The sequence below is a fragment of the Cricetulus griseus genome, chromosome 2, assembly GCF_003668045.3.
Source record: "Cricetulus griseus strain 17A/GY chromosome 2, alternate assembly CriGri-PICRH-1.0, whole genome shotgun sequence".
Lineage (NCBI taxonomy): Eukaryota > Metazoa > Chordata > Mammalia > Rodentia > Cricetidae > Cricetulus > Cricetulus griseus.
In genome coordinates this window covers 267,338,213-267,364,019 of record NC_048595.1, presented here as the reverse complement: position 1 = coordinate 267,364,019, position 25,807 = coordinate 267,338,213, and the positions used below count along the sequence as shown (strand labels likewise).

Genomic DNA, 25,807 nt, shown 5'->3' with positions numbered 1-25,807 from the left:
TCCACACAAGCACTTGCTGAGCTCCAAAGCTTTTCCCTCCCATTTGGAACCAAAAGAATACGTTTACCATCCTCATCAGGGCTCATCCACGCAAGGACCAGAAGAAGGCCTTATGAAAGTCAAATGCAACAGCTGATAGGGATACATTTTCTACATGTTATAAGCATGTGTGGGGCAGCAACCTGACACAGAGATGACCCTCCTAGATGCCCAACTGGCAAAGGAAGCTGGGTGTCTAACAAGTCCAACCGATGTATATGAGCACTACTTATTTCTACTGAACTAGATTGTACTCACCTATGTTACTTTACTCATATCTATATATCTATATGTCTCTCTCTATATATATGTCTATATATATATATATATATGTATGTATGTAAGTATGTATATGAGTATATGTTACTTCATAATACTTAACATTCTAACAACCCAAAAGGGGTACTGAAACCTACTTACAATGAAAACATAGTGGCAAAAAGGCTATGTGACTTACGTAATGCCACTCAATATGTACAATGCAAAGTCAGGCCTATCTAGAAGAGCTTTTGATGAAATACTATTCACAAAGACCACAATGCAGCAAACTTTCTTAAGGGTCCTAACGTACTAAATATGTTAGGACATCCAGTCTGTGTTGCAGCCACTCAGTCAAAACACTCAACAGCCAGTGAATAAAAACATGGGTATAGCTGCTCTCCAATCAAACAGAAGACCAGCTTTCTAATAGTTAATAAAAGACACAGATGGCAAACATCAATCCTGTACCAAATCCAGCTTCTGCCCATTTTTGTAAATAAAGTTTTACTTACAGTCTTTATCTAGCTCATCAACTAGACTTGTTCTAGACAGTGAGGGCAATTCGCCCATCATAATGCTATTCTAGTGTCATGGGAACACCCTGGGAACATTTAAGATTCTTGAATCCAAGATCTACTGCAGTCTTCTGTGGCCTGTATGAATCAGTCTTCCATGTGGGAGTGCCTTTTAACCTTTTTTGAAATGTTTATTATTATATTTATTGAAAAATGCTTATTGAATTTTTTCATACAATGTAATTTTGATTGTTTCTCCTCCTGCACCAGTTCCACCCTGCCTCCCGACCTACCCAATTTTATGTTCTTTTTCTCTTTCTTGAAAACAAAAGCAAAATTAAAAACACAAAAGCAAAACTCCACAAAACACACAAATAAATCAAAATAAACAAGCAAAAGACCAATATGACAAAAAACAAAATTCCCAAACAAAACAAAATGAGGCAAAAATGCCTACACAAAACACCATTGAGTTTGTTTGCAGCTGGCCAGCTACTCTTGGGCATGGGGACTACCTGGAAGTGTGGTTAATATACCCAGTGAGATAACACTGGTAAAAACTGTTTTTTTTTCCTTTGCCAGCACACACCAATTACAGACAGCTTTCTTCATGAGAGGTGGGGCATATGTGCATGCTGCCATAATCTCAGTGGGTTCATATGTGCATCAGTCCTGTTGTGTCTGGAATGGGTACCTTTTAAAACACCTGGCATTCTATAGGCAGTCTCTCACTGCAAAGGGACAGACATTCTCCATCATATCAGTTAAACAGCAATTCATTTTCTGGAAGACTCAATATCCTCAGGGAGCCAAATAAACCAAAAGGACAGTCTTACCCAGGAAGACAGCGACCAGGGACTGAGGTGTGGTGTCAACAATTTTTTAGCTCATCCATTCATTCAGAGTGCCTGCTCTACTGAGTAGAAACATATAAACTTCAGATCAAAGAGGGAGACTCTTTACATGGAGTAAATCTCTTGAAGACCTGAGCTTGGAATCTCTACTTCAAGTAGGCAGACAGACACGGACAAATGGTGCTGTTTCCTGTCAAGAACAACAGCCATGGGGGCAGAACCCAAAGGCTGTGAGGGTAACTACAGGGCCTACCTGGCTCAATGCCTGGAAACAGCGGGAGCTCCAAAGTATTTGTCCTCTGTATTATTAGCTCTGTGGCTTTTGACAAGATAGTCTGTGAATAGCAGTATGAGAGTCATATTCCCCAACTCTCCTATTAAAGACATCAATTTCTCCATACCTGGATTGTCTGGTAATCAGAAGCATCGATTCCCTTCACTGTCACCTCTCTGAAAACCGTGGGTTCCAGTTCCTCTTTGGTAAGATCACAGTGGTAAATGACACCTAGAAGGGAAGGAAGTCTCAGGTTAGCCTCCAAGTCTCATGAAACACAAGGGCCAAAACGATGCTAGGTAGTACCCGAGGTTAGCACCAGGCATGGCCCAGCCCACTGCCACCCCAGTAGGTGTGCCAAGCAGGTAAGTGTCTGACAGGAGCAGTACTCTGGAGGAGCAGAGGTGTCCTTATCAGTACTGCTGATACCTACTGCCTCCCGTCCCACAACATGGTGATGCCTAACTTTTCACGTAGACACCTAGGAGACCTACCCTGGGTGTTTGTGGAGTGTATTTGCAGAGGTTTAATTGAGAAAGGGAGACTCACCCCAATGGTGGGTAGTACTACCCCATGGATTGGGGTCCTGTGCTGAATATAAGGGACAGAGGAGGAAGGCAGCTGAGCACCAGCCTTCAGTTCTCTCTGCAAGCTGATCTGCCCTCATGAGAGCAAGGAGCCAACCCTCAGGCCTACTTTGCTGGAATAAAACACCATGACCAAGGCAACTTACAAAACAAGTGTTCAATCTGGCTCAGTTTCAGAGGGTTAGAGTCCACGATGACAGAGTGATGGAACAGCCCAGAGCTCACAACCTGATCTACAACCACGAAGCAGACAGAGACAGGGAATCCCACCAGTCTCTTGAAGCTTCAAAGCCCACCCTCAGTGACACACTTCTTCCTACAAGGCCAAACCTCCTAATCCTTCCCAAATAGTTCTACCAACTGGGAACCAACTATTCAAGTAAGTGAGCCTAGGGGTGTCATTCTTTCTCAAACTACCATATCCTCCATGATGGATCACACATTGAACTGGGTGCTTTCTGTTCAGTATTTTGTCATAGCAACCAGAAAAGTGACTAAAACCAACAGCAACCTAAGCAAAAAATTGATGAGCTTTGGGGACTTGAGAAAAAGTGAATAACTAACTGACCTCAATAGTTTTTCTCCAACTCTACCCCAAGCCCCCCAAAATGGTAAACTCATCTAGAGTCATTTACCTGAAAAGATACTGATGGGAAAATCAGGGGTCTCTGGACCAGTCCCTTTCTGTTGGTGCTACCTGACACACACCCAACCTATGACACAATACAGGCAGCCACCAGGAACCAAAGGATCCATCACATGTCATTTCAGAATCAAATTTGCAACTCTGTCCCAGTAATTGTGCACAATACAAAATAACCAATACATACCAAGAATTCCAGCTTATTAAACTACTAATGAAAATTCTATTTCCTGAGTTTAATGCTACCCTTTTAATATTTAAGAATTACATTAAAGAAACAATTAGACAACACAGTGCTGTGATTGAGTGAGTGATCCAGAGAGGCTGGTATGGAAATGGTGAGTCATGTGTGTACTTTAAATATATGTTGTCAAGTGTGAGAAAAATTGGTCCTGGGATGGTGCTTGCTGGAATCCCACGTGACACAGTGAAACCGAACGCTCATGGATTAAAATGGCAGATCTCTTTCCTCTCAGCCCCTTTGTGTAGATATTTCTCTAGCATCTGACAAACAATATTCTCTCTCTCTCTCTCTCTCTCTCTCTCTCTCTCTCTCTGTGTGTGTGTGTGTGTGTGTGTGTGTGTGTGTGTGTGTGGTGTGTGTGTGTGTGTGTGTGTGTGTCTGCATGACAGTAAATGAGGGGTTTTTGTTTGTTTTGTTTTTTTATATCAGTACATCAGTATAGGGTACCCACCACAAACACATGCGCGTGTACACGAGCGCGCACATCCCCTCCCCCCAAACACACCCCTACCTAAATCGGAGAAAAAGATGCTCCAAACATTGCAACAAAGATAAGATGGAATAAAGAGCAAGCATGTACCATGTGATCACCTGATTCACCTTGATGTCACCACAAATAATGAAGGATTTAGGAGCTAGAATTAAGAGCTCAGTGAACTCAGACAAGCCACCAGGAACTGGAATTAAATTCCCTAATGACAGATGAAGAAGAGGAGATGGATTCTACATTCCTGTTTATTCAGATAAGCTGAAAATCAATTCCAAAAGCAGAGTGAGATGAACACATGACAGAGGCTGGTTGTCATTTAAAGAGTGTCCCATACTTCCCTCTGTTCTGTATAAATGCACACAATGGTGTAGACAGAGGATGGATGGAGGCAAGGAGAGCAGCTGGTGTAGACAGAGGATGGACAGAGACAAGGAGAGCAGCTGGTGTAGACAGAGGATGGACAGAGACAAGGAGAGCAGCTGGTGTAGACAGAGGATGGACAGGGCACTGGGGTCGTATACTCAGGTAGGTGTCTTATCTGCTATCACAAGGCGAGTCAGTGCTATAAAAAGGAAACAAAACACAAAAGCCAAGGCTCTTAAAAGCTTTGATCTTTTCCAAACCATGTGTAAAACGCTTTTTCCTCTTTGCCTCCCAGAGCTAGGCCTAAGCTGGTTTATTCCAAAGCTCAATTCTGGCTGAAGCTAACCTCAGGCAACCCCTACACTTCCACAAGTACAAAACTAATCAGTTCAGGTACTAAGTGGTCTGTGTCACAGGAGTCACTGTATCCTATTCCAGACTGCCCTGGCACCTGTGCAAAAGTCAACAACGGTGTGGGCTCGAGACGTGTCATTCCCATGTAACCCATGAAGTCAGTCGGTGCCCTCTCTGTATGTACCCCATGCTCATAGTGGGGTATATACAGTGCTTATCTCACGCCTCTGCCACTGACTGCTAATCTACAGACTGGCACAGAAAAACCTTTCAAGCACTGTTGTATATGGATGTGTATATACACAGAGACTCTTGCTTTCCTGAGAACTCTAATTATTTGATGGCTGCTTTGCACTTGGCTTTAGACAGCCTGAGTCTGGAAAGCCCATTCTCTGGTTTTAAGTACCAACTACATTAAGAGAGAAGGGAAAGACAGGGGAAATGGGTGAGAGGAGACAGGGAGACAAACAGAGCACTACAGAAACAAATTAAGGCTTTCTCAGAAGCAGCCAGTAGCATGTAACTAGGAGCACACTTTTCTCTCCAGCCTTCACAGCTACAGCTACAGGCAGCATTTCCTCACTTGGCACACAGACTTCATTTCCCACTGGGACAGACATCAAGCCCTTTTCCCCAGATAATGATGAGCCTGTTCCTAAACAAACAAACAAACAAACAAACAAACAAAATGGTCACACGGGTCACTGGAGGAGGTTACGGGCCTTGGGGATCCTGGATTTTATTAAGAGCAGATGAATCATCCTCATTCTGTCCTTCATTCATTTAAATGACTGAAGACATGAGAGTTTAAAGTAAAATGTCTAGAACCAGTGAAAGCTTGAGAATAAAATGTGGGCCCTGTGACAGAAGGGATGGGAATATCCCCCTTTGCTCATTGGTTACTGCTGAGCTCCAAGTTCCAGGAAAGGGGGGTGGGGTGTCAGGGTTCCCGACTTCCAAGTCTGGGGCTCTTATCCTAGCTCCTCTCAATCCCCTGAAAGGTACTTGGGGAGTGAAACCTGATGTCTCCCAACCTACTGACAGAACATCACTCTCTTGGGTTTAACAGCACTGTCAGCAGCCGGTCATGACACTAAGATTTCTTAGGGGCTCAGAGGTACAAACAGAATTGCATCCAGATGAGGTACTAAGGAATCTGGTCAAATCCTGAGGATGATAGTCACTTTGTCACCTGCCAATCTCTCTCCATAGACCGCTTCATCTACCAGCAAATGATGGTGACAAAATCGGAGGGACAGAAAGTGCTCCCGAGGAGCCGGACAAATGACCAAGACAGTGAGGGTGCATTTCAGCCAGACTACTTTGAAGACAGGGTCTGTCTGGTCAGCTACAAATGCCAGCTGAGCAGACTCCTGGAGCAGTGTAAATGTGGCTACAACTCTATACAAAGCAAGATGAATGTGAACAGTTTCGAAGAAAGTATAAATAGGAATCATTTTACTTGGGGAAAATTACCTCATACCAGGAAGTGTAAAAGCTAACCCTCAAAGTATCTTCCTTTCCCAATAGATCCAAGATAACATGCTTTTTTTTTTTTTCATGCACTTTTAGAATTAGTTTACTCTGAGGCTGTTTGTATGCTGGGTGTCGCTGTTACCTGGCACTGTGAATCTTTGCGAAGATCAAGGCCTGGACTAAGGGTGATGTTTGCTGACACTGAGAACAGGCGACACTGCTGCTCTAGCAGATGTCAGTGAGAACATAGCTTTTTTTTGCCTTGGTCCTGAAAAGTTGCTCTGAGTGGCTCTGTCTACAGTCCAGCCTGCATTAGCACAAACACCATCACATGGCCATCTCCCAGAAGACTGCACCGCACCACCAGTGCAGAGCCCTTACCTGGGGACAGAAAGGACGTGAACTGGTAGAAGATCTCGGAGTCCTTCTTGCGCCCACTGTACCCCACCACGCTGCCCACGTCCAGAGGGAAGGTCTTGAGGAGAGCACCTGTGGTGAGGTCGTGAAGCTGCAGAATGTTCTTCACATCGTGGAGGTAGCACAAGACCAGGAAGCTGGACCTGACGCAAGCTACCCACTCTGAAACGACACGGACAGAAAACCCAATACTGCTTTGAAAATCAGAGAGAGACTGGTATTGGGCTTCGAGCTCAAGATCAGAGAAACAAAGCAGCCGGCCAGTAGCTCTCAGGGCTGTCCTGTCTCCATGAACCCTCAGAGACAATGCTATCTCCATGAATCCTCAGAGGCAAAAGCTGTGTTCCTGTCTCTTCCTCCTCATATTCCTTTCTTGACCCAGCCATATCCTGTCTCTACCTCCCTAGTGCTGGGATTAAAGGCATGTGATCACAGGTGTTGGGATCAAAGGGGTGAGCTGTTACTCTTCACTCTTGTCTTGAACTCAGAGAGATCCATCTGTCTGTCTCCTGAGTCCTGGGATTAAAGGTGTGTGCCACCTCTGCCTGGCTCTATCTATGGCTTGGGGCTAGCTTTGCTTTCTGAATCCTCAGGCAAGCTTTAATAAATCATAAATAATGTATCACCACAAATGTCACTCATGAAGTCCTTATTGTGTGTGCTGTGGTGACACTTTTGAAGTCATTTTAGGACCTGTTTTAATCCAATCTTCAGCACAGTGACAGCTGCCATGTTCATCTTTGGCACTCAGTGTAACATGACAACATCCACAAAACAAAGTTCAGTCTTGAGAACCGCACAGTGTTTAGGTTGCATTCATGGCTCCCCTTGGCTGCATTACTCCTGCAGACAGGACACTAGACATGTGGCTGCAAATATCCCTGCTGCTCTAGTTTGCTGCACAGAATTCTGGGACTGTGTGTGAAGGCTTGGTCCTCAGTCCATAGGATCGGGGAAGAAGGTAAGCCTTCTAAAGTGGAAGGAAGTTAGTTATATGGGATTGTGTCCTGGAAGGTGTGAGGCCCCAGCCCTCCCTCCTTCTCTTGGTTTACTTCTGACTGTACTGAGGTAAGTTAGAATTCCCACTAAGGCTCACCAGAAGCAACAGAGCAAATCCATGATGAACGGAACCTCAAAAACTAAGAGTCAGAACCAACCTTTCCTTCTTATAAGGTGATTAGCTCAGGTATTCTCTACAAATCCTGCATTCAAATATAGAAGAATGCATAGTAGATGGTTTGGGGGAAGACAGGAGGGTGCTCCTGGCATGCTGTAAGGGTCTCTCCCCATGCTGAGGAGCAGGGTTTTTCTCTTCTACTTACTAAGCTTCTACTCTGACAGCTCCCTGACACATGTCTACACTGTGGCAGGATCTAGAAGGCAGGACCAGCTGCTACCTTAGTGGGAAACCTGGGCTGAGCTGGGACTCTTGAGTTGCAGCTGTGAACTGTGCAGGAAAGAGCTGGTGGGCTGCCGGGGCTCGTCTGACACTGGTTTGGGGGTTGAAGTAGGGATCTTAATACCAGATGGTGGAGGGGTACAACCCAAGCCCCAAGGCTGAGGAGAAGCCCAAGAAAACCCCACTTCCTCAAGAACCTCAGAAACTGTAGAAAAAGACACAGTGGGAAGTGCCCATGGGAACCTGTGACCCTGAGATCAGCTCTCCGCTGTTCACTCCAGCAGTGTCAGAAATTGGTAGACAGGGAGAAGGAGTTTCTTACAGGTCCAGCTGTGAACCTGGATCTTCATGGCTGCACACATGTGCAATGCACTAGAGAACACCGAAGCTGTGCTTTAGCTGAGAACGGGATATTCTGCCGCCTGGCCAGTTTTCCACTAAATATGATACACTTCTGAATAGCCTTAGAGTTCCTCATTCAACTTAACACAGAGGCACACTTCCCAAAGCAAACCTCCATTGGTCTGAAGTACTGAACGCTTTTGTGTAAAAATACTCTCCAGACTAGTGAGTCGTCTAGATAATTTCAGTTTACCTGCACTCAGTTTTAAGTCAGCCTATCATTTTTGATAAAATGACCAAATGCCTGAGCGGATTTCAATTAAACACACAGGCAGTCTATTCCCTTTTCTAGAAAGATGGCTGGAAAGCCACCCTCCCATATACAAGAGGTGGTGACAAAGAGCCAAAGATGACACAAAAGCTGTCATTCTTTTCAACAGTGTGCACTGTTTAAGCACGACATTCCTAATAATTACAAGCCAAGGTTCTGTACTGAGCATCAGTCACCTGGCCGTGAGGTGGACCAACCTGTTGATATCATACAGATCCGATTTCCCAACACCCACTGCTCTCACCTAAGACGTCTTTCTCGTGCTCTGGGACAAGCACTTTCCACTTAGACTCGTCAGGGTCCGTGAAGTCGATGTTGATCAGACGATAATTAGGAGAATTGCGGTTCGTCTTAAATGTGAACACTGTTCCCTCATTGGTCACGTAGTCATATTCTCCTTCGAAGTTGTCTATCAGTTTTATCCAATTCAGGATTCCTGGGAAGAGACAACACATTCCTGTCACCCCTGACACTGTAAGAAATGATACAGGTCCCAAGGGACTCTTTTCTTTATAAAGCACAAGACACAGATGGCACTGAGAGCTCCAACACACTAGAATGAGCAAGGGCTAGCTATGAGTGGATGCCAAGGAGCGCTTGAAAACTCTGGTGCTAAGGACCTCATCTCTCCCGCCCTACCACACACCTACTAAATTGTCTTCTGAGCAGGTCTCAAATCAAAGCCTGGCTTTCCACTTTTCCTGCCACCCTACAATGTCCTCATCAGCCACCACCTGGTCTGCACAGTGGCTCTCAACCAGGGCAACAGACAGGCCAATACCAAGCAGCATTTGAAGTCTACAGATAATTTTGTTTGCTGTGACTTAGGAAGTGAGGACTGTTACTGCCATCTAGTGGCAGAGATCAGAGATGCTGCTGAACAGGTCAAGCAGTGCCAAGTCTGAGAACTCTGGCCTGTAGTGTTAGCTTTCTGCCTGGTTTCCCATGGCCACTCTTGATTTACTCTACTCCAGCCAGCATGATGTCTTAATACCCTAACCTGGTCCGCAATGGTGCCTTTGTCATCACACTCTGAAGAAAGTCCCCATACAACACAAGTCCCACCTAAGCCAACTTGGCACATTCCAACTCCTGCCTCACCTCCTGAGCTCTAGGGGTTCTCAGGCATGCCACAGGCTGTGCCCTCTGCCTGGCCCACTCTCAAATGGTTGGCTACCTCTTGTGGTGGCATTTATCTCAAGAGAGCTATGCATTTAACAGCTGATTCCTTATGGGTTTTACTTGCTACTTCATACACAGCTTGCAGGTACTTTGTGGATACAAATAAAACTAGTGAATGAAGCTGAAACACTTTGCAGTCCTTTATTCCTAAGAACTGGTGTGGAGTGGTCATCACTAAACATCTTAATTATATTTTCTGTGATCCTGGAATGACTCTGAGTACCACCTTTAATGATTAGAAGCTCACCGAAGACACCAGTTTCACAATGTACCTGATACACAGGCTTAGTGAACATCTTAAAAAATTTATACATGAAAGAACTCTAGATATTCTCTAAAAATCCCCTGGCTTCAACTCCACAGGATACTTCCATTTTAATTTGGACAATTCATTTCTGTCCCATCGTCTTCAGTAAGTATTTCACACTCGTGCCTTATTTGCACCCACAGAATACCTTTACATATTGTGTTGTTGAATTAAACATATCAAGGAAAGTGTAATTCCAACACAGGAGACCCAGTCCTGTGCTCAGACATATTTGGATCAAAATCCCAGCTCTCCCACTGTTTAGCTACGTGGCTTTGTTTGTTTTTGTTTTTTGAGACAGGATTTCTCTGTCGAACAGTTCTCCTGGCTATCCTGAAACTCACTCTGTAGACCAGGCTGGCCTTGAACTCACAGAGATCTGCCTGCCTCTGCCTCTTGAGTGCTGGGATTAAAGGATGTCTGGCTAGCTGCAGGATTTTGAATGATCTATTTATTCTCTGTTTAGCTTATTTCCTCAACCATCAACTAAGAATCACAGGAAACAAAGAAAATTCAAACTGTTAGCATATTTACAATAAAAATTTAGTGCAATAATTTTAAAGTAATTTGAACTAAAACCAATAAAACCAGCAGTAAAACTTTAAAGCTTTCCTAAATGTTGGCAATAACCAGTAAAAAACACAGAGAGAGGGGCTTCATTTATAGCAGAGGCAAGCTTAGAACACCTACCATGAAATGTGGGGTCCACATAGAAACAAACAAGCAAACAAAACCCTAGAGCTTTTTCTAAGGAAACATTAAAATAAAACATATCACAGCCTTCAGTGTGAAGAATTAATATTTCAAAGAGACACAGAGTCCCATTGGAAATGGGTAATATTAAGGCTGGCAGGGAGTGTGATGTCATTCTGAGACTCAGCTGGAAAGACAGTGTAAGGACAGGAAAGCAGGAACTTCTTGGGGACGCTGACCAACCCGACTCTGTCCCTCACATGCACTTTCACAACACTGCAGTCCTGCCTCCTTCCACAACTGTCCTTTTACTGTCATCACACAAGCATTCCTCTGCATCTTTCATGGGATAGCACTTAGTGGGGTTTGTTCAGCCTTTGGTTATTGTTTGATTTCTGCCTAAATTTTACTGTGCTCAGAGAACACATCTGATCTTATTTTAATCTTTGTCAACTTACTAATAGTCTTCTGACTTCAAACTACATCCAGACATAACCGAAGAACACTCTGAACTCACTGGGTTATATGTGTCAAATAAGCCTGGGGTCATTCCCTAGTCACACCGCTCAGGTCAATGCACCATTCATGGTCTCCGCCACAGAAAGGCCAAATGATTGTGTCTAACAGTCGTGAGGCCATTTTAACTTGTGTGTGTTCCCTAGACTTAGAGGTCTGTTAGCTACTACCCCCAGAATTACCATGAAACTCATTGGAGGAGTTTATGGTCATGAAGCTTTATCTCTAGTAATACACCTTGCTTTAAAGTATAGTCTGCTGTTTACTGAGCTTGCCACATCATTCTCATGCATCTCTTAGACCAGCCTGGCATCACCTTGTTAGCTTCCCTAAGCTGCTCCCTGCACAGAGGTTGCTCCCAACCTGTAGTTTTATCATTTATAGAAGTTTGTTCTTCATTGTCCAGTATTTCATATTTTTCCACTTTCTGGTGGGCTGCACTTTAGGAATGTCTTTATATTTATATTCTCTTTCACTAAATCTCATTACTGTGTTTAATCTCCTCTTTAATAGCTGTATTCATAAAGATAATGGTCATGTGCTCTATTAAAAGTACTAGTTGTTTTCTAATCTGATGGTCATTTACAGTCTTTATTTCTTGCTTATACATCCAAGGTTTTTGTTTGTTTTTTTTAATAGCAGCAGCATACTGATGGTTTATCTGTTAAGTGTGTTTAGCAAACTTCACAGTCGGAAACTTATGATCCCACTCTGGTGTGTCTACGGACTCATTCTCATGATGGCAAATGTCTCTCTATGATAGTTTTTGACTGTGTGATGCTGATATCCTTTGGAACCTTGTTTGGGGGATCTCTTGGGGCCTGGGTTGAAGAGGCAATCTTCCAGGGAGGGTCTGCATTTCCTTTTGCTTGCCTCTTCCAATACAGCCAACACCAGAGCACTTTAAATTCTTGGCATGTAGAGTTCAAGTCCTCAGAGGTCTCACTGCTGACTCCATATGAAGGGCCATGTGCCTCTCATGCATCTGAGGAAAATGCTTATTTTGTCTATGGCTCCATCACTAATGCCGAGGTACAATTCCTTAGTATATACCATGGACCTTCAACGACTGGGTCTTTTACCTATCAATCACTCCTGCACCAAGTCTCAACCATGAAGAAGCAAACTGTCCACCTCCTTCCCCAGCAGAAACACTTGAGACAAGCCAGTCTCTGTCTCTGGGATCCCGCTTTCACTCCATTCCTGTTCTCTATGATTTCTGTTCCCTTTCTGCCAACAACAATGTATTTGGAAAGCCCTGCCTAAGTGTTTACAGTACGTCAGCTGTTTCAGTTCAAAGGCTACTCAGAGTACATACTCAGACAAACTCCCATCCAGACCTTACAATTATGTTTCATACGAGGTTAAACTGCATATGAGGTACAATTATACCCTTTAACGTCTTAAGTGGTAAATTGCTCCTCTCAAACAAGTACTCAGTAGGTGATCCACTCTATGGCGACCGTAACTTGTTCCTATAACACAAGGCTTTATAACACACACACACACACACACACACACACACACACACACACACACACACACACCCTCATGTCTTAGAACAATAATGTAAGTAAACTCATTAGCTGCCAATCAAGCATTTGAAGATAATCATAAAGCTTCATTTGTTTATAGTAAAAATGATAAAACACTATTTCTTGGACTATGACATTTGTGGACAGCAAATCTTGATCCAGTGAAATGTTACATTCTTTAACTATCCCTCTGCCAATAAAGTATTTACTGATGTGAAAATTTATTTCACAGCATAACCTTCTATGGTTTCTGTTTGAAAAGGCCATGGAGACAGTGGTATCTATTAGATCCCAAACCACCCGAAAAACACTGGCATATGATAGACCTAAGACACTGCAGGAAAGTCCTCTGGCTCTGCAGTACATGTAGGTAAGCCTGAAGAGAGGCAGTGATTCAAATAATCAGGCTCTGCCGAACACCAACACCTCAGATAAGCCTGTGGGTGTGTCACTGCATCCCAAAGAGCTGACTAGCTATAAATGTACATGGTGAGTCTGTGGCTCATCAGAATAAGGAGCTGTGGCTGAAATCTGTATAAAAACAGCTGTAAGATTGAAAATGTTTTAATTTAAATTAACTCTATTATAAAACAAAACCTTTGGAATGAAAAAACATCACACACAGAAACTGAGCAGACCCAAAGTCTACATATGTATCTCAACGAGGGTCTACACAGTAAGCACACACGTGCTGCAGCTGTGGAGCTTCGCACTGGCTTTTACACTCTTACAAATATGTCTTACATACTTTAACTACCAACAAAACTGAAAAAGCCATGGCAGAGTTAGAACTAGAAAAATAATTAGCTTTATATCTTCTTCCTAACTTGTGTTCATTGCAGCATCCCCTAATATTTAGCCTTTCTTATTCTCTTTTTCTACATATTATACTGCACCCATGTATGTTTGTTTAAACATATATAAGATATACTTAAATATACATAAAATATATTTATTTAAACAAAGATACACACACATACACACACACACATTACAGGCTAGATTCCCTATGACAAAACTGCATTTTTTCCTTCTGAGATTGTATGACCTCACATTCTGACTGCATCCATTTTCCTGCAGTTTGTGAACCCATTTTTCTTTAGCACTGAATAGTATTCCATTTGGTACATATACCAAATTTTCATGATCCATTCATTTGTTGTTAAACATCTAGGTTTCTTCCACTTCTTTGCTACAGTAAAAAAACAAACAAACAAACAACAGCAATAAATATGGGTTGCAAATATATGCTATGGTAGCATGTTGAAAAACCAGTTTAAGGGCTAGGCTCTCACTGGGCAGCACATTTCAAAAGGAAGCCTGTGAAATCCCTTTGTGCTCCAGAGGCTTGATGGAAAAATAGGAAGTAATTCAAAAAAAAAAATGAATTAAATAAAAAAAGGCATTCTGGCTACACCATGGGGGCTCTTTCATTTTTGCTGTTTACAAGTGAGAACCCTGTTGATTTAAACGGACAACATGAAAATTACTTTTACAAAAGAGACGTGGCTTAACTCATTAACCCTTTCAGAGTTTGCTCATTTTGTCTGTAAGTGCCATTGTTCACTCTGAGAGGCCAAAAGAATTCTATCTCTAAAGCTCTTCACCATAAAGTTAACATGGCCTTTTTGTTAAGCCTGTTTCTCACTGGGGACTGATTTGTTTACTGGGTAGAAATTAACTTAAAATAAATCCTCTTATGGCTTTTTTAGAGCAAGGGACACACTTCTATTTTGTTCTTTAAAAATGATTAATGATATTAACTACATCTCATGGGAAAATGTATGAAGATCTCTAATAATAGAATTAAGATGCTTCTATGTTTTACAAAAACTATACAGGATTGTCACGACCCAAGGGTAACAGACTCAAGGTGACATCAGATGCTGAGGCTGAGTGGGGAGAAGTCTCCACCCCCTGAGTGTAAGGGACTTCTTTATGCTGTCCTGAACCTGCATCTTTGTTTGTTTAATTTTATGTCTGTTGCATTTACATTCTTCCCCTCCTCCTGCCAACTCTTGCAGTGCCCCCCCCCATTCAAGGCCTCTTTTTCTTTAATTACTGTTGTTATTCACACACATATAAATATGACCTTCGGAGTCTCTTTAAGTGTCCCTTGTGTGTATATCCTCTCGAGGCTTACCTTTGGTACTGTATAACCACGTAGGAGCACACCCCTGGGAAGACTGAAACCCCTCTTTCACCAATCATCTAGCGGTCCTGAGATTTCCCCCATCTACACTGACACATCAACTACTGTCAATGTTTAGGTCTTCTCGAAGAGGCCACATTGAGATTCCTGGGTGCACCTTCTCTATCATACATAGACACAATCTTGAGGCAAGTGTCCTGTCCTCTGGGTCATCCAACTTTTCCACCCTCTCCTCTTTGACAGTGTTCCCTGAATCTTAGGTATAGGGGTTGTGTTGTAGATGGTATCAACTGTAACTAGGCACTCCAAATTTAGCATTTCTCTAAATTTCAACCAATTGTGGTTTTCTGTAATGGTCTGTCTGCTGCAAAAATAAGTTTCTTAATGAGACTTTAGTGAAACCTACACTCTGAATATAAGGCAAGTATTTAGAAAGCAGCTAGAAATCACACTGGCTTGACAAATTGGAAGTAGTAGGTTCTCCTCATTCTCCTCTAGGTTCCATGGCTTCAGTAGCCATGAGTAGTTGGCTAAGTTTACAGTAAAAGGCAGGAATTCCCTCCTACTCAATGGCCCAACTCACAAATCCAATTAGATGGCTGTTGGTTACTGCCAGGATATAAGAGCCACTATTGCCCCTTCGGAAATATTTTCCCATACTGATTATTGTTGTGATTATCAGGTGTCATAACTGGTTAGGACTACTTACTGCTCTCTCCTTTGGGGGCCTGCATAGCACCTTCTAGGATTCTGAACACTAGTCTTCAGGATCAGACCCAGCTCAGTTCCTTCAAGTCCTATATCCATAGGTATTTACCTTAAATTTCTGGGAGGCAGCAAAGGCAACAGCAGATGTACTGTTTGGGGAATCTCTTGGACTTCCCGGACCAGCCACTCAAAAGGAGGGTTTGCATGGCTGTTATTAGGATTTTTACTAGATGGTCTATGGATCTTGGGAGGTTGCATTATCATCCCATGGTATAATTTCATTTAAGCCACACACACTGTAACTTTAGATAATATAAAATAACATAGCTTCTCTAGCTTAACTGCTGCTCTTCCAAAGGACCTGGGTTCAATTCCCAGCACCCACATGGCAGCTCAGAACTGTCTGTAACTCCAGTCCCAGGGTATCTGACACTTTCACACAGATACACATGCGGCATAACCTCAATGTACATTAAGTAAATAAATCCTTAAAAATATGCTCAGTGTTATTTATCCTTTTTCCATCCCTCTTCCTTCGTATACATCTGTGTCTTTAAAGGGTGCTGTGAAGTAACTCCAGCTTGCAAACCCTTGGGGAGAGTAAGTACAGTGTGCTAATCAGGGAGAGGCTGTGAGGACTAAAGGAAAGATCTGCATGTCAAACTCTGAACTTGGTCCCAGGAAGGGTTACAAATGCAGAATTTAATACCCCAGTTACCCCAGCATTCTTCAAGAAATGAAAATGGAATGTGATGCCTCTGGACAGAATGAGCTGTTAGTAGTCCTCTTTTAAAATCTAATTTGCCTCTACTGTGACACACAGCATTTTCCTAAGAAAAGTCTTTATAATTTAAAAATGATGACTTCCCCAAACCATTGGTGTTTTATGCATTAATGCACAATTTTTATGATATACCTAATAAAAGGGGTTCAAAAGTTAAAAAACACAGCATAAATATAAATTTTATTATTGGTACAGAAGGGGAGCATCTTATCAAGCATGGTATCTGGACACTGGTCTTTAAAGGGACCTTAAGTAGTTATCTGCCACAAGCTGGTGCAGCTATCAGGAGACATCACACTCACATACACATGCACACAGACACTCAACACACACACAAACACGTACATACCCACAGACATGTACACATACTCACACACACATGCACACACTCACATAACACATACACATGTGTACATAATCACATACACAACCACAGACATGTACACACACTCACACACCATGCACACATACTCACATACACAGGCATACACTTACACATATGCACATACACTTGTGGACACTCAAGTGCACACGCTCACACACATGCACTCTCTCTCTCTCTCTCTCTCTCTCTCTCTCTCTCTCTCACACACACACACACACACACACACACACACACACAGAAATCAGAGGGTGAAAGGCAGTGATGTCTAGGATCATGCGGCTCACAGATGAAAAATTACTCACTTGTGAAGGAAGTCTACTTTGTAATGTCTTAATAAAGAATTAATTTATTTGAAAAATTCGTATATTTTTTTTTCTGTCTCTGAGGAGGGAAGGGGCGTTAAAGTTATCAAAAGGAATACTTTGGTTTTGGTAATATAGAAGTGGAGATTTGGTTTTGCTTTTCTTAACATTCTATGTAATTTTTAGTTAGCATATATTCTTGACTAGTTCACCAACATTTAAGGTAACCGGTACATTTGAGTTCAATTGTCTATTCTTCCTCTTAAACAGCATGACAAAATGGGGGAGCAGATAAGGAGCAAGGGCGAGGTATTCATTCTGACCAATTAGACACAGACCCCTGAACATCAGTCTACACAATGAGACCCTTCCCACCAGTCACCCAGAGACACACAGAAACTCTTCTGAGTATGAATCTGTTACAGTAAACAAATTAAAGACCAAAAGTTGTATGTGGAGTAACTTTGATGATTAGGAGTTAAAAATAAAACAAACCACCTCTCAGTATGTCCTTAACCTTCTGTTCTGTTATCTAAAACCAGTGTTGTGATTCCAAAATCCACTTCCATCAAGGAAGAGCAGGAGGGAAGGACAGCTCTCTGTATGCCAGGAACCCAAACCTGGGCCAGCCCTTTTCCCTGAGCTTTCACCACTACTTGTAATTCCCTGTAAAACAGGTATTAGCTTTCCCCATTAGTAGACATGGATCCCCTGAAAGGGAAAAACAACCTTCAAATCAAGACACTCTGCTGTAATTAAAGTGAACCATGTAAGTAATAACAATCACCAGTCCCGTCTGCTGACTTAACTCTTCATTAACTAAGTACACACGACACAGCATTAACTGCCGGGGGATTCACAGCACCTGATCTAATCTGCCAGACTGAACACACACTAAAGAAAAACGGCATCTGTACTGAACATTACACTGGGTCACTTCCATACAATACACAGCAGCAACCGTCTACACAGCATTCACACTGTCTAGAGATGGTGGGAAACACAGACAAGTACGGGAGTTTCTGTGAGAACACTATGACATTTAATGGAACAGGCTGGTAGATTCCAGTGTCTGCCAGGAGTCCTGGAATCCATGCACATGGACTTCAAGGAATAACTAACTATTGTTCCTTTAATCTGCTGTAATTATGTGACTGATTCACAGTGAACCAGTGATTAATACAAAAATAACAAACAAGATGCCTCTACCACCGTCCCATGCAACTGACATTTGAACCTATGTATGAAACTGAGTGGGCTAGTAGTCAATCCCAAACACTGTGGGATTTCTGTTATCCACTGCTGTAAGGCCAGGGAGGCAGTACCACAGAAAGATGAGGCTGGAGAGATGGCTGAGTGGTAAAGAGCAAGTGGTTGTTTACCAGAGAGCTCAAGTTTGACTCCCAGCAACACATGGTGGCTCACAACTGTCCATAACTCCAGTTCTGGGGATCCAGCATGCTCTACTGGCACAGACACACACGTGGGCAAAACACCCATATGTATATATAGCAAATGAAGCTTTAGATAAAATTAATACCTAAAATAAAAAAAGATGACAAGCCCTGCACTACCCAGGAAGCTGGCAGCTGTCACTGCGGAAGGCTCATCCATAACAGCTCACAGTTTTGGCTCTGCCCACCCCGAAAGTCACTCAGAAGTCAGCTGGCTTCTGGGAATACGACAGTAGGGCTGGACGATGACCTGCTTGCATTGATCTCCAACAGTCCAGCTCAGTAACCGTACAGAAACAGTGAACTCAGGTGAGTGTCATAGAAGCCATTTGCTCTACTGTTCTTTATATGGATTCCCATGAATTCACGGCATAGACCTAGACAACCTAATGTCTCTAGTTAACCAAACACACTAACTTAGGTGTTTCTGTCACGGTGCTTTGCAGATGTGATTAAAGTAAAAAACGGAATACTGTTCTTGAAAGTCAAACAGTTGGACATGAGGTATCCCCAGAAAAGAGATTCCACTTGGGAACAAGAGCATTGGCCTGGCTCACCTTCCTGACAAGCAGCCCCACAGGGCATATCCTTGCCTGTATGCTCCCACAACCACACGAGCCAAGTCCCTGTGGCAGTCCTCTTTCACAGTCATTCTCTCCCCACCCATCACTGCCTCTCCCCCACACACACCCACAAACCATGTACGAACCAGCTACCTCATAAACACAACACTGCTATCTGCTACTAACGTGGAGCCAGCAATTGCAGCTCAGTGTACAAAGGAGGATGGAACTTCCTTCCCTACATGAAATTAAGCGATGCGTGTTTTTTAATTTGTTAGCTTTCACCCTTTAATAGCATAAGCCCATTTAATAATTTAAAGACATGATGACAGTTCAAACAGTTCTCTCTTGAGAAGTAACACTGGAACTGGGATTACTAATAAGCCAGGGGAATCCCAAATGCTTTCTATCACCTAAGAAACACACATTCGTGTTTGTGTGCAAGGACAGCAACAATGTTTCATTTGGGCTCAATCTCCACAGGTTTGGTCAGCTCTATGGTGGGTAGTGGCTTGCTCCTTACAGAGAATGTGAACACTGATGTGGTGGCCATAGTTGTTAAACTGCAATAGGTGTCTCCACCTTTTAAAATAAAACAAATAGCTTTACTATGTACACTATGTATACTATGTACACTATGTATACTATGTATACTATGTATAGCACTGGTATAATAAATTACTGACCATCCTGCTACATGGCTATGTTTGCTCTGTGATAGGCAGAATGACAGCATGTGGGCCTTGCTCAGCAGTGTAAGTGATGTAATACCCAATCAAAAGGAAATATCTTTGTATCAGAACGTTGGGTACTATTAAAGAGGCAAAGAAATGATTCCCATGTTAAGCATCTCTGAAATAATCACAGTTTTTACACTAACTGATTTGTTAGGCATCTGGTAGGTAGTTTATGCGATTGATTTTCAGGGCTGGTCGAACGTAGTAAATTATGGAGCTGAAAGCGTTAATACCTGGTGTTAGTACAGCAGATCACCTTTCAAAGAGCCACCAGCTCAGCTGGCCTCAGACTCAGATTATCCCACCTCCACCTCCTGGGTGCCGGTTAAAGGCTAGTACCATCTGCCCGGTGAGGGCCCTCAATTTTCAATAGGCTGGTTCTGTGCTCACTATGGTGATATATGTGGCTTCAGAAAGCAAAAGCAGGCTGACACTGTGTACATGGCTCAGGAGGGACCAGAGTATGATTACCTGTTAATCTGGTAAATACCCACCTTTGTATTAACCACATGCTGAGACAGTTTGTATCCTAACAACTCTATGGCTATAAACTGCTACAGGCCAATATTTCAGCTTCTACCTTCCACACAGGACCACATCACAAGCAGGTGCAGAAGATGTGCTTAACTCCAATCTACAGGGAAAGTGCAGCCAGCCAGTTTTATCTTACTTGTCTTTATTACATGCAACAGCACAAAAACTTGTAGGGTCTGAGATGGCATGAAAGGAAGATGGCTAGATGAGTCAACTGGAAGGCTGACACACCAGCTTTTTAATGTGGTATCCTAGGATAATTATGTAGGTCTTAAATAACTTACCAGTGATACCGCTGGATTCCTGCTGCAGGTCACAGTACCACAGTCGGTTAACCGGATCACATCCCTCCCAGATGGATAACAACACGTAGCGACCATCATCTGATAGCTATAAAGAGAGAACAACAGTGTATAAGTTGAGTCACGTGGACTTGTTCTCAGCAGTCTGAGAGTAGGTATCATTACTGTTCCCATCACCATGACCAGACAGCAGACAAGAAGCTCCTGGAGAGAAAAAGAACTAATCTGGGTTTATGGCTAAAGAGGATACAGTCTACCATGACAGGGACGGCATGCGTCAGAAGCTGGTTCACATCCAGTAGTTTAGGAAACAGACAGACAGAAAGCCAGGCTGGGCTACAAACCAAGGCCCATCCCACAATGACAAACAAATCAGGCTAGGCCACACACCTTCAAGGACCTAAAACCTCTCACTCAGTTATTTCAGCAGCTGGGGAACAAATGTTGAAGAGGCTGTGGAGGGCACTTTACATCCAATTATAAAATGCTAAGGAAAAAAGTAAACTTCAAATGCAGTATCGTCACTCCAAGCTCAGCATCTGAGAATACAGTTATTAAAAAAAAAAAGAAGAAGAAGAAGAAGAACATAGGTATTTAAGTAGAAAGTGCCAAGGCAATAATTTTTATTTAAATTTCTGCTCTATTATCTAAGAATATGTAATTTGATATTTTTAACAGTAACATATTTGACTTCTACATCTGTTCATGGGTTACCTATTTTAAGAGTTGTGGTTCTAAATGAGTAAGGATGAGCAGAGTGGATGCTCATACGGAAGTCCAGGGGCCACATGTGCACATTTCTACTGAGTGGCTTTTCATGTATAAATCAATCTACCACGAGATCAGAGGTAAGAAGCCCTGGCTTCTGGAAATTTCAACTGTGAAAAAGCATATCCATAGGTCGTGGAAAGAATCATGACAAAAACCTATGATAAAAACCTAAAAAAACACAACAAGTAATATATTATTGTTTTGAGCTGTCAGGCCTGATGTGAGCATGTCATTCCATAACTCATTTTTCAAACAGTATCTTTTGCATTGATCTACATAAATCTGTTTTATACATTTACCTGCTGGATGCTATACAATCTAGGGATACCACACAATCGATCCTTATCCCTACTGAATATTTACATTGTTTCCACTTCCTTCATACTAAAAACAATTCTGTAGAAAAAAAAAAACTTAAACATATCTGTGACCTAAACTGCTTCCCGGGTAGTCTGTTGCTGGGTGTGTATATAGTATTAGTATATAGTATTAGGGTCTTGTATCAACTTATGCCATGACCTGGCTGCACTGCGTGTGATCCCAGTACCTCTACCATCTTACATGATTGACAACTTTATGCCACAGTGACGAGATATTTGGTTATGCACTGATTCAGATGCTTGTGTGGCAGCAGCTCTTCGATGAAGTTGTGTTTAAAGGAGTAGACATGGAGAAGAGCACACCTCCCTCCATAATGAGGTGCACCTTGTTCAACCAGCTAAGGGTCTCAATAGAACAGGGGGCAGACTGCTCGGGGCTCAAGTACCACTCTTTGTTGTTTCCAACATGCTAGCTCACTCGGCTATTTCAAGAACTGGCAAGCCTCCACAGTATGGAGGCAATTTCCTAAAATTCTGTCTATAAACACGCATATACATTCACACACTGCTGGTTCTTGTTCCCTAGAGAACGTTGTTATATTTGCGACTGTTATTCTTTCATCTGGTCATTCCATAGACACAATCTAAGGATCTATACATACAAAGACATGTCTAAGCTTTGCTTCTGTATGTGAAGGATGTATCAGTGAACAACTCAGGGAAAATGTCATAACTATCAAAGAAGACAAACACATAAATATGAACAAATGTCATGAATAACAGGAAGAGATCTTAGCAAAGAAGGCAGGATGTGCGGCAAAGGCCTGTAGTTTTAAAAAAGAGCACTAGGGTAGGCCCCAAGGGAGGAGTTTTGACACTGGACGTGGGGAGTCACTGCCTCAGAGCTGTCATTACGTGTCACTTTTCAATCTCTAAGTAAGGTGTGTTTTATAATTCGGAAACTTTTAATAATTTCTTGTTACTTCCATTTACTTGCACGTCGATTTCACCGGTCTTTGCTGTAACAGTCTTTGGACTTTCTGAGCTTCTTGGATCTCGGCATTTGTGTATTTTATCACAAGTAACAGTTGGTTTTGTTTTTTGCATTTTCACCTCGTTTACATTTTAAGAGCACTCTCGTCTCTGTCCTGACATTCCAAACAAACATTGTGCTTCACTTGATCCTCCCTAACATTTTCTAAGAGCCTTCGTAAATTATTCCTATAATTTTTAAAAATCGTTGCCATTTCTGAATCTATTCCTATGATTAAGGATTACTATGCTTCATTAAACATGTCATGACTTCTGAATTGGAGTCTGGGTATTTGGAACACTGTCTGGATTTTTTTTTTTTTCTTTTTAATCTTCCTGCAAAATGTTTTGAGTCAATTAATTTCCTGGCAAGCCAGCTGGCTCCATCCAGGTTTGCTGTCCAGCCTAGTTGGCAAGGATCTGTAGTCCAACTGCACACATGTAGCCTCTGGGGTGCCACCAAACTCCTGGTGCTCAGAAGGCTTTGTTACCTGTGTTAGAGCATGGTCACCAGCCTCGTCAAGCCTTTAGCAGTTGTCAGCGTCCAGCCCCTGGGTGTTGTGCTGAGCCTGAATTAAGGAGCCCCAGTCAATCCACACACCTTGACAGACAGCTGAAGCCACAAGGGGCCCTAAAGTAAATCCTGGTGACTCTTCATGGGAAGTTCCCACCTTCACCATCTGGTGCCACAAACTGCAGGCTCGTTGTCTTGAGCTGAGTGAGAATGCAGTGCTCAGGTCTTCGTCCTTGTGCTGCAGTCCCTAAGACACCTCGAGGCAGAAGGTATCCTACATGCATCATTCCCACTTATCTGCTAACCAAGTTCTGCAAACTGCTATTTAATCTCTCCCATTTCACTTTCCAGTGGTGCAGGGTGAGAACTGAAGCTAGTACCATACACACCAGTGTGACCAGTAAAGAACACCACACTATCTACTGGGCCTGTTGAAAATGAACGAAACATAACTTGGTTTTCAATATCCAAGCTGAGAAACAAGCTTGTTCGTTTTTTTTTTTTTTTTTTTTTTTGGGGGGGGGGTGTCAAGACAGGGTTTCTCTGTGTTGCTTTGGAGCCTGTCCTGGAACTCACTCTGTAGACCAGGCTGGCCTCAAATGCACAGAGATCCGCCTGCTTCTGCATCCTGAGTGCCGAGATTAAAGGTGTGCACCATCAATGCCCGGCGATAATCAGAAGTTTTATAAACCATAGCTATCAATTCTAACCATCTTGTTTTTTTTCCTTCCCTTTCTTTGTTCTTGTCTGGGGATTGAATCTGGGGCTTCAGCAGGCTAAGCATGTATGCTACCACTCAGCTACAACCCCAGCTTAGGGAACTAACTCCCTGTTTCCTGGCTCCTTCCCCTTGTCGGGGGGTTTCTCAGTTGTTCACTGCCCTGCACTTATTAGCACTGCAGTCCCCAGCAAAGGAGAAAAGACTCGGCTTGCTTTGGTTATAGTTACCTGGATATACTACCAGCAAAACCTTTTTGATAATAAAGTATATTCCTTTACCCAGAGTGGGTAGAAAGGGCTCTGGTGAGCCCAACGGTGGCTGTTTTCAGTAGGATCATCCAGGTTTTAGCTAGCTTCCTATTTTCTCTCCCAAAGGCAAACCAGCAAACACAGTCAACTACTCAGGGAAGCTGGGGCTGAAGATGCATCTACTCAACCAATATTACTGAGAGGCTATTCAGTGGCTGCCACTGAACTCAATTCTAGAATACACATAAAACCAGGACAGGGCTTTTGAGAGTGCATGGTAAGATGTATGAGACAGATAGGCAGGCAAGCAGACAGGCAGGCAGACAGACAGACAGAATTATCCACACCAGTGAACATGAGTAACCTGAAATATGACAGCCAGAGAAGAGCAATTAATCCAGGAAGCTATGATAAACACAGATCCCAGAATGCTTTGGGAAAAGGTATCCCAATTCCTAAGGAGGAGTCAGTTGGTTGACACTTTCCATCTTTACAACTGTGTGTGCTGGTGTAAGCATCAGGGATCATTGCCAGAGAGCTGTCTAGTATGAACTCAGGCTGTGTACAATGCACTCACCCCGTTCTGTACTAGATGCTGGAGACTGCTCTCAGCTGAGAACATCTCCAGGACTCACTCTCAAGAGGAAGAAAGTCAGCCCTACCAAGGTCATGCATTCTCTCAGATTTGTTGCCATAGAACACCTGGCTAGTGTAGGTCATAAAGGTCTTGACACTCACTCTCCTCTGGGTTAGCCTGGTAGAGAGCTCTCTGAATGGTTGGTTAAGACCTGCTTAGTACTTCCAAAGTCCACTTTTCCCTGCTGTCAGCACTCCCCAGCAAGGCAGAGGTTTACAAAGCCTGCCCATTAAACTTCCGGGACACAAATTTCTGCGTTGGTTTGGTTCTCCAGGATCTAATATCTGACAGCATGCCAGACAACACCCTAAAAAATATAACAGTATAACAGGAAAGCCTGAGGCCGTGGATCTTCTGCCCAGTACCATGGCATCCAAACAGTCATGTCTCCCTGGACTCTGAATCAACTGGAGACAAGAGGCAGCAGGTAGGGAACTGAGATGCCAACTCTGTTGCTAATAATGCACACATTAAGGAGTCAACAAGCTCCCAACCTCCCATGTCCAGCCACCAGGATACCACTATCAAACTTTCCTTAAAACACTGCTCAACAGAATGGGAAAAGCTCCCCCATCCATGCTTACTGGTTTGCTACCTTGGCATACCCTATGCTCACCAGAGAAACCTTCCCAAGTGTTGGCTGTTACCATTGCCAAACTTGTTTATGTTCATCAAAAACCAGGTCTGGAGCTACAATGTCACTAAAAACCACAACAGTCTATTTACAAACTTAACTGTGCACACTGTGGTACCACACTATAGTGTAGCCAGAAAGGTTACCAAGGCAACCTCTGATAAACACTGTTCAGATGATTATAGCA

At 42.9% G+C, this 25,807-nt stretch overlaps 1 protein-coding gene across 2 annotated transcripts in view; it reads right to left on the bottom strand.

The window, feature by feature from the left end:
• Prep (prolyl endopeptidase) overlaps positions 1–25,807 on the bottom strand; it is a 96,847-nt gene that overhangs the window by 31,999 nt on the left and 39,041 nt on the right. For both annotated transcript variants that reach the window (XM_027401900.2, XM_027401901.2), the window contains exons 7-10: positions 20,726–20,831; positions 8,834–9,025; positions 6,482–6,679; positions 2,071–2,174 (exon numbers count right to left, since the gene is read on the bottom strand). In XM_027401900.2, coding sequence (XP_027257701.1) covers positions 2,071–2,174; positions 6,482–6,679; positions 8,834–9,025; positions 20,726–20,831 — 600 coding nt within the window. The remainder of the gene's footprint in view (positions 1–2,070; positions 2,175–6,481; positions 6,680–8,833; positions 9,026–20,725; positions 20,832–25,807) is intronic.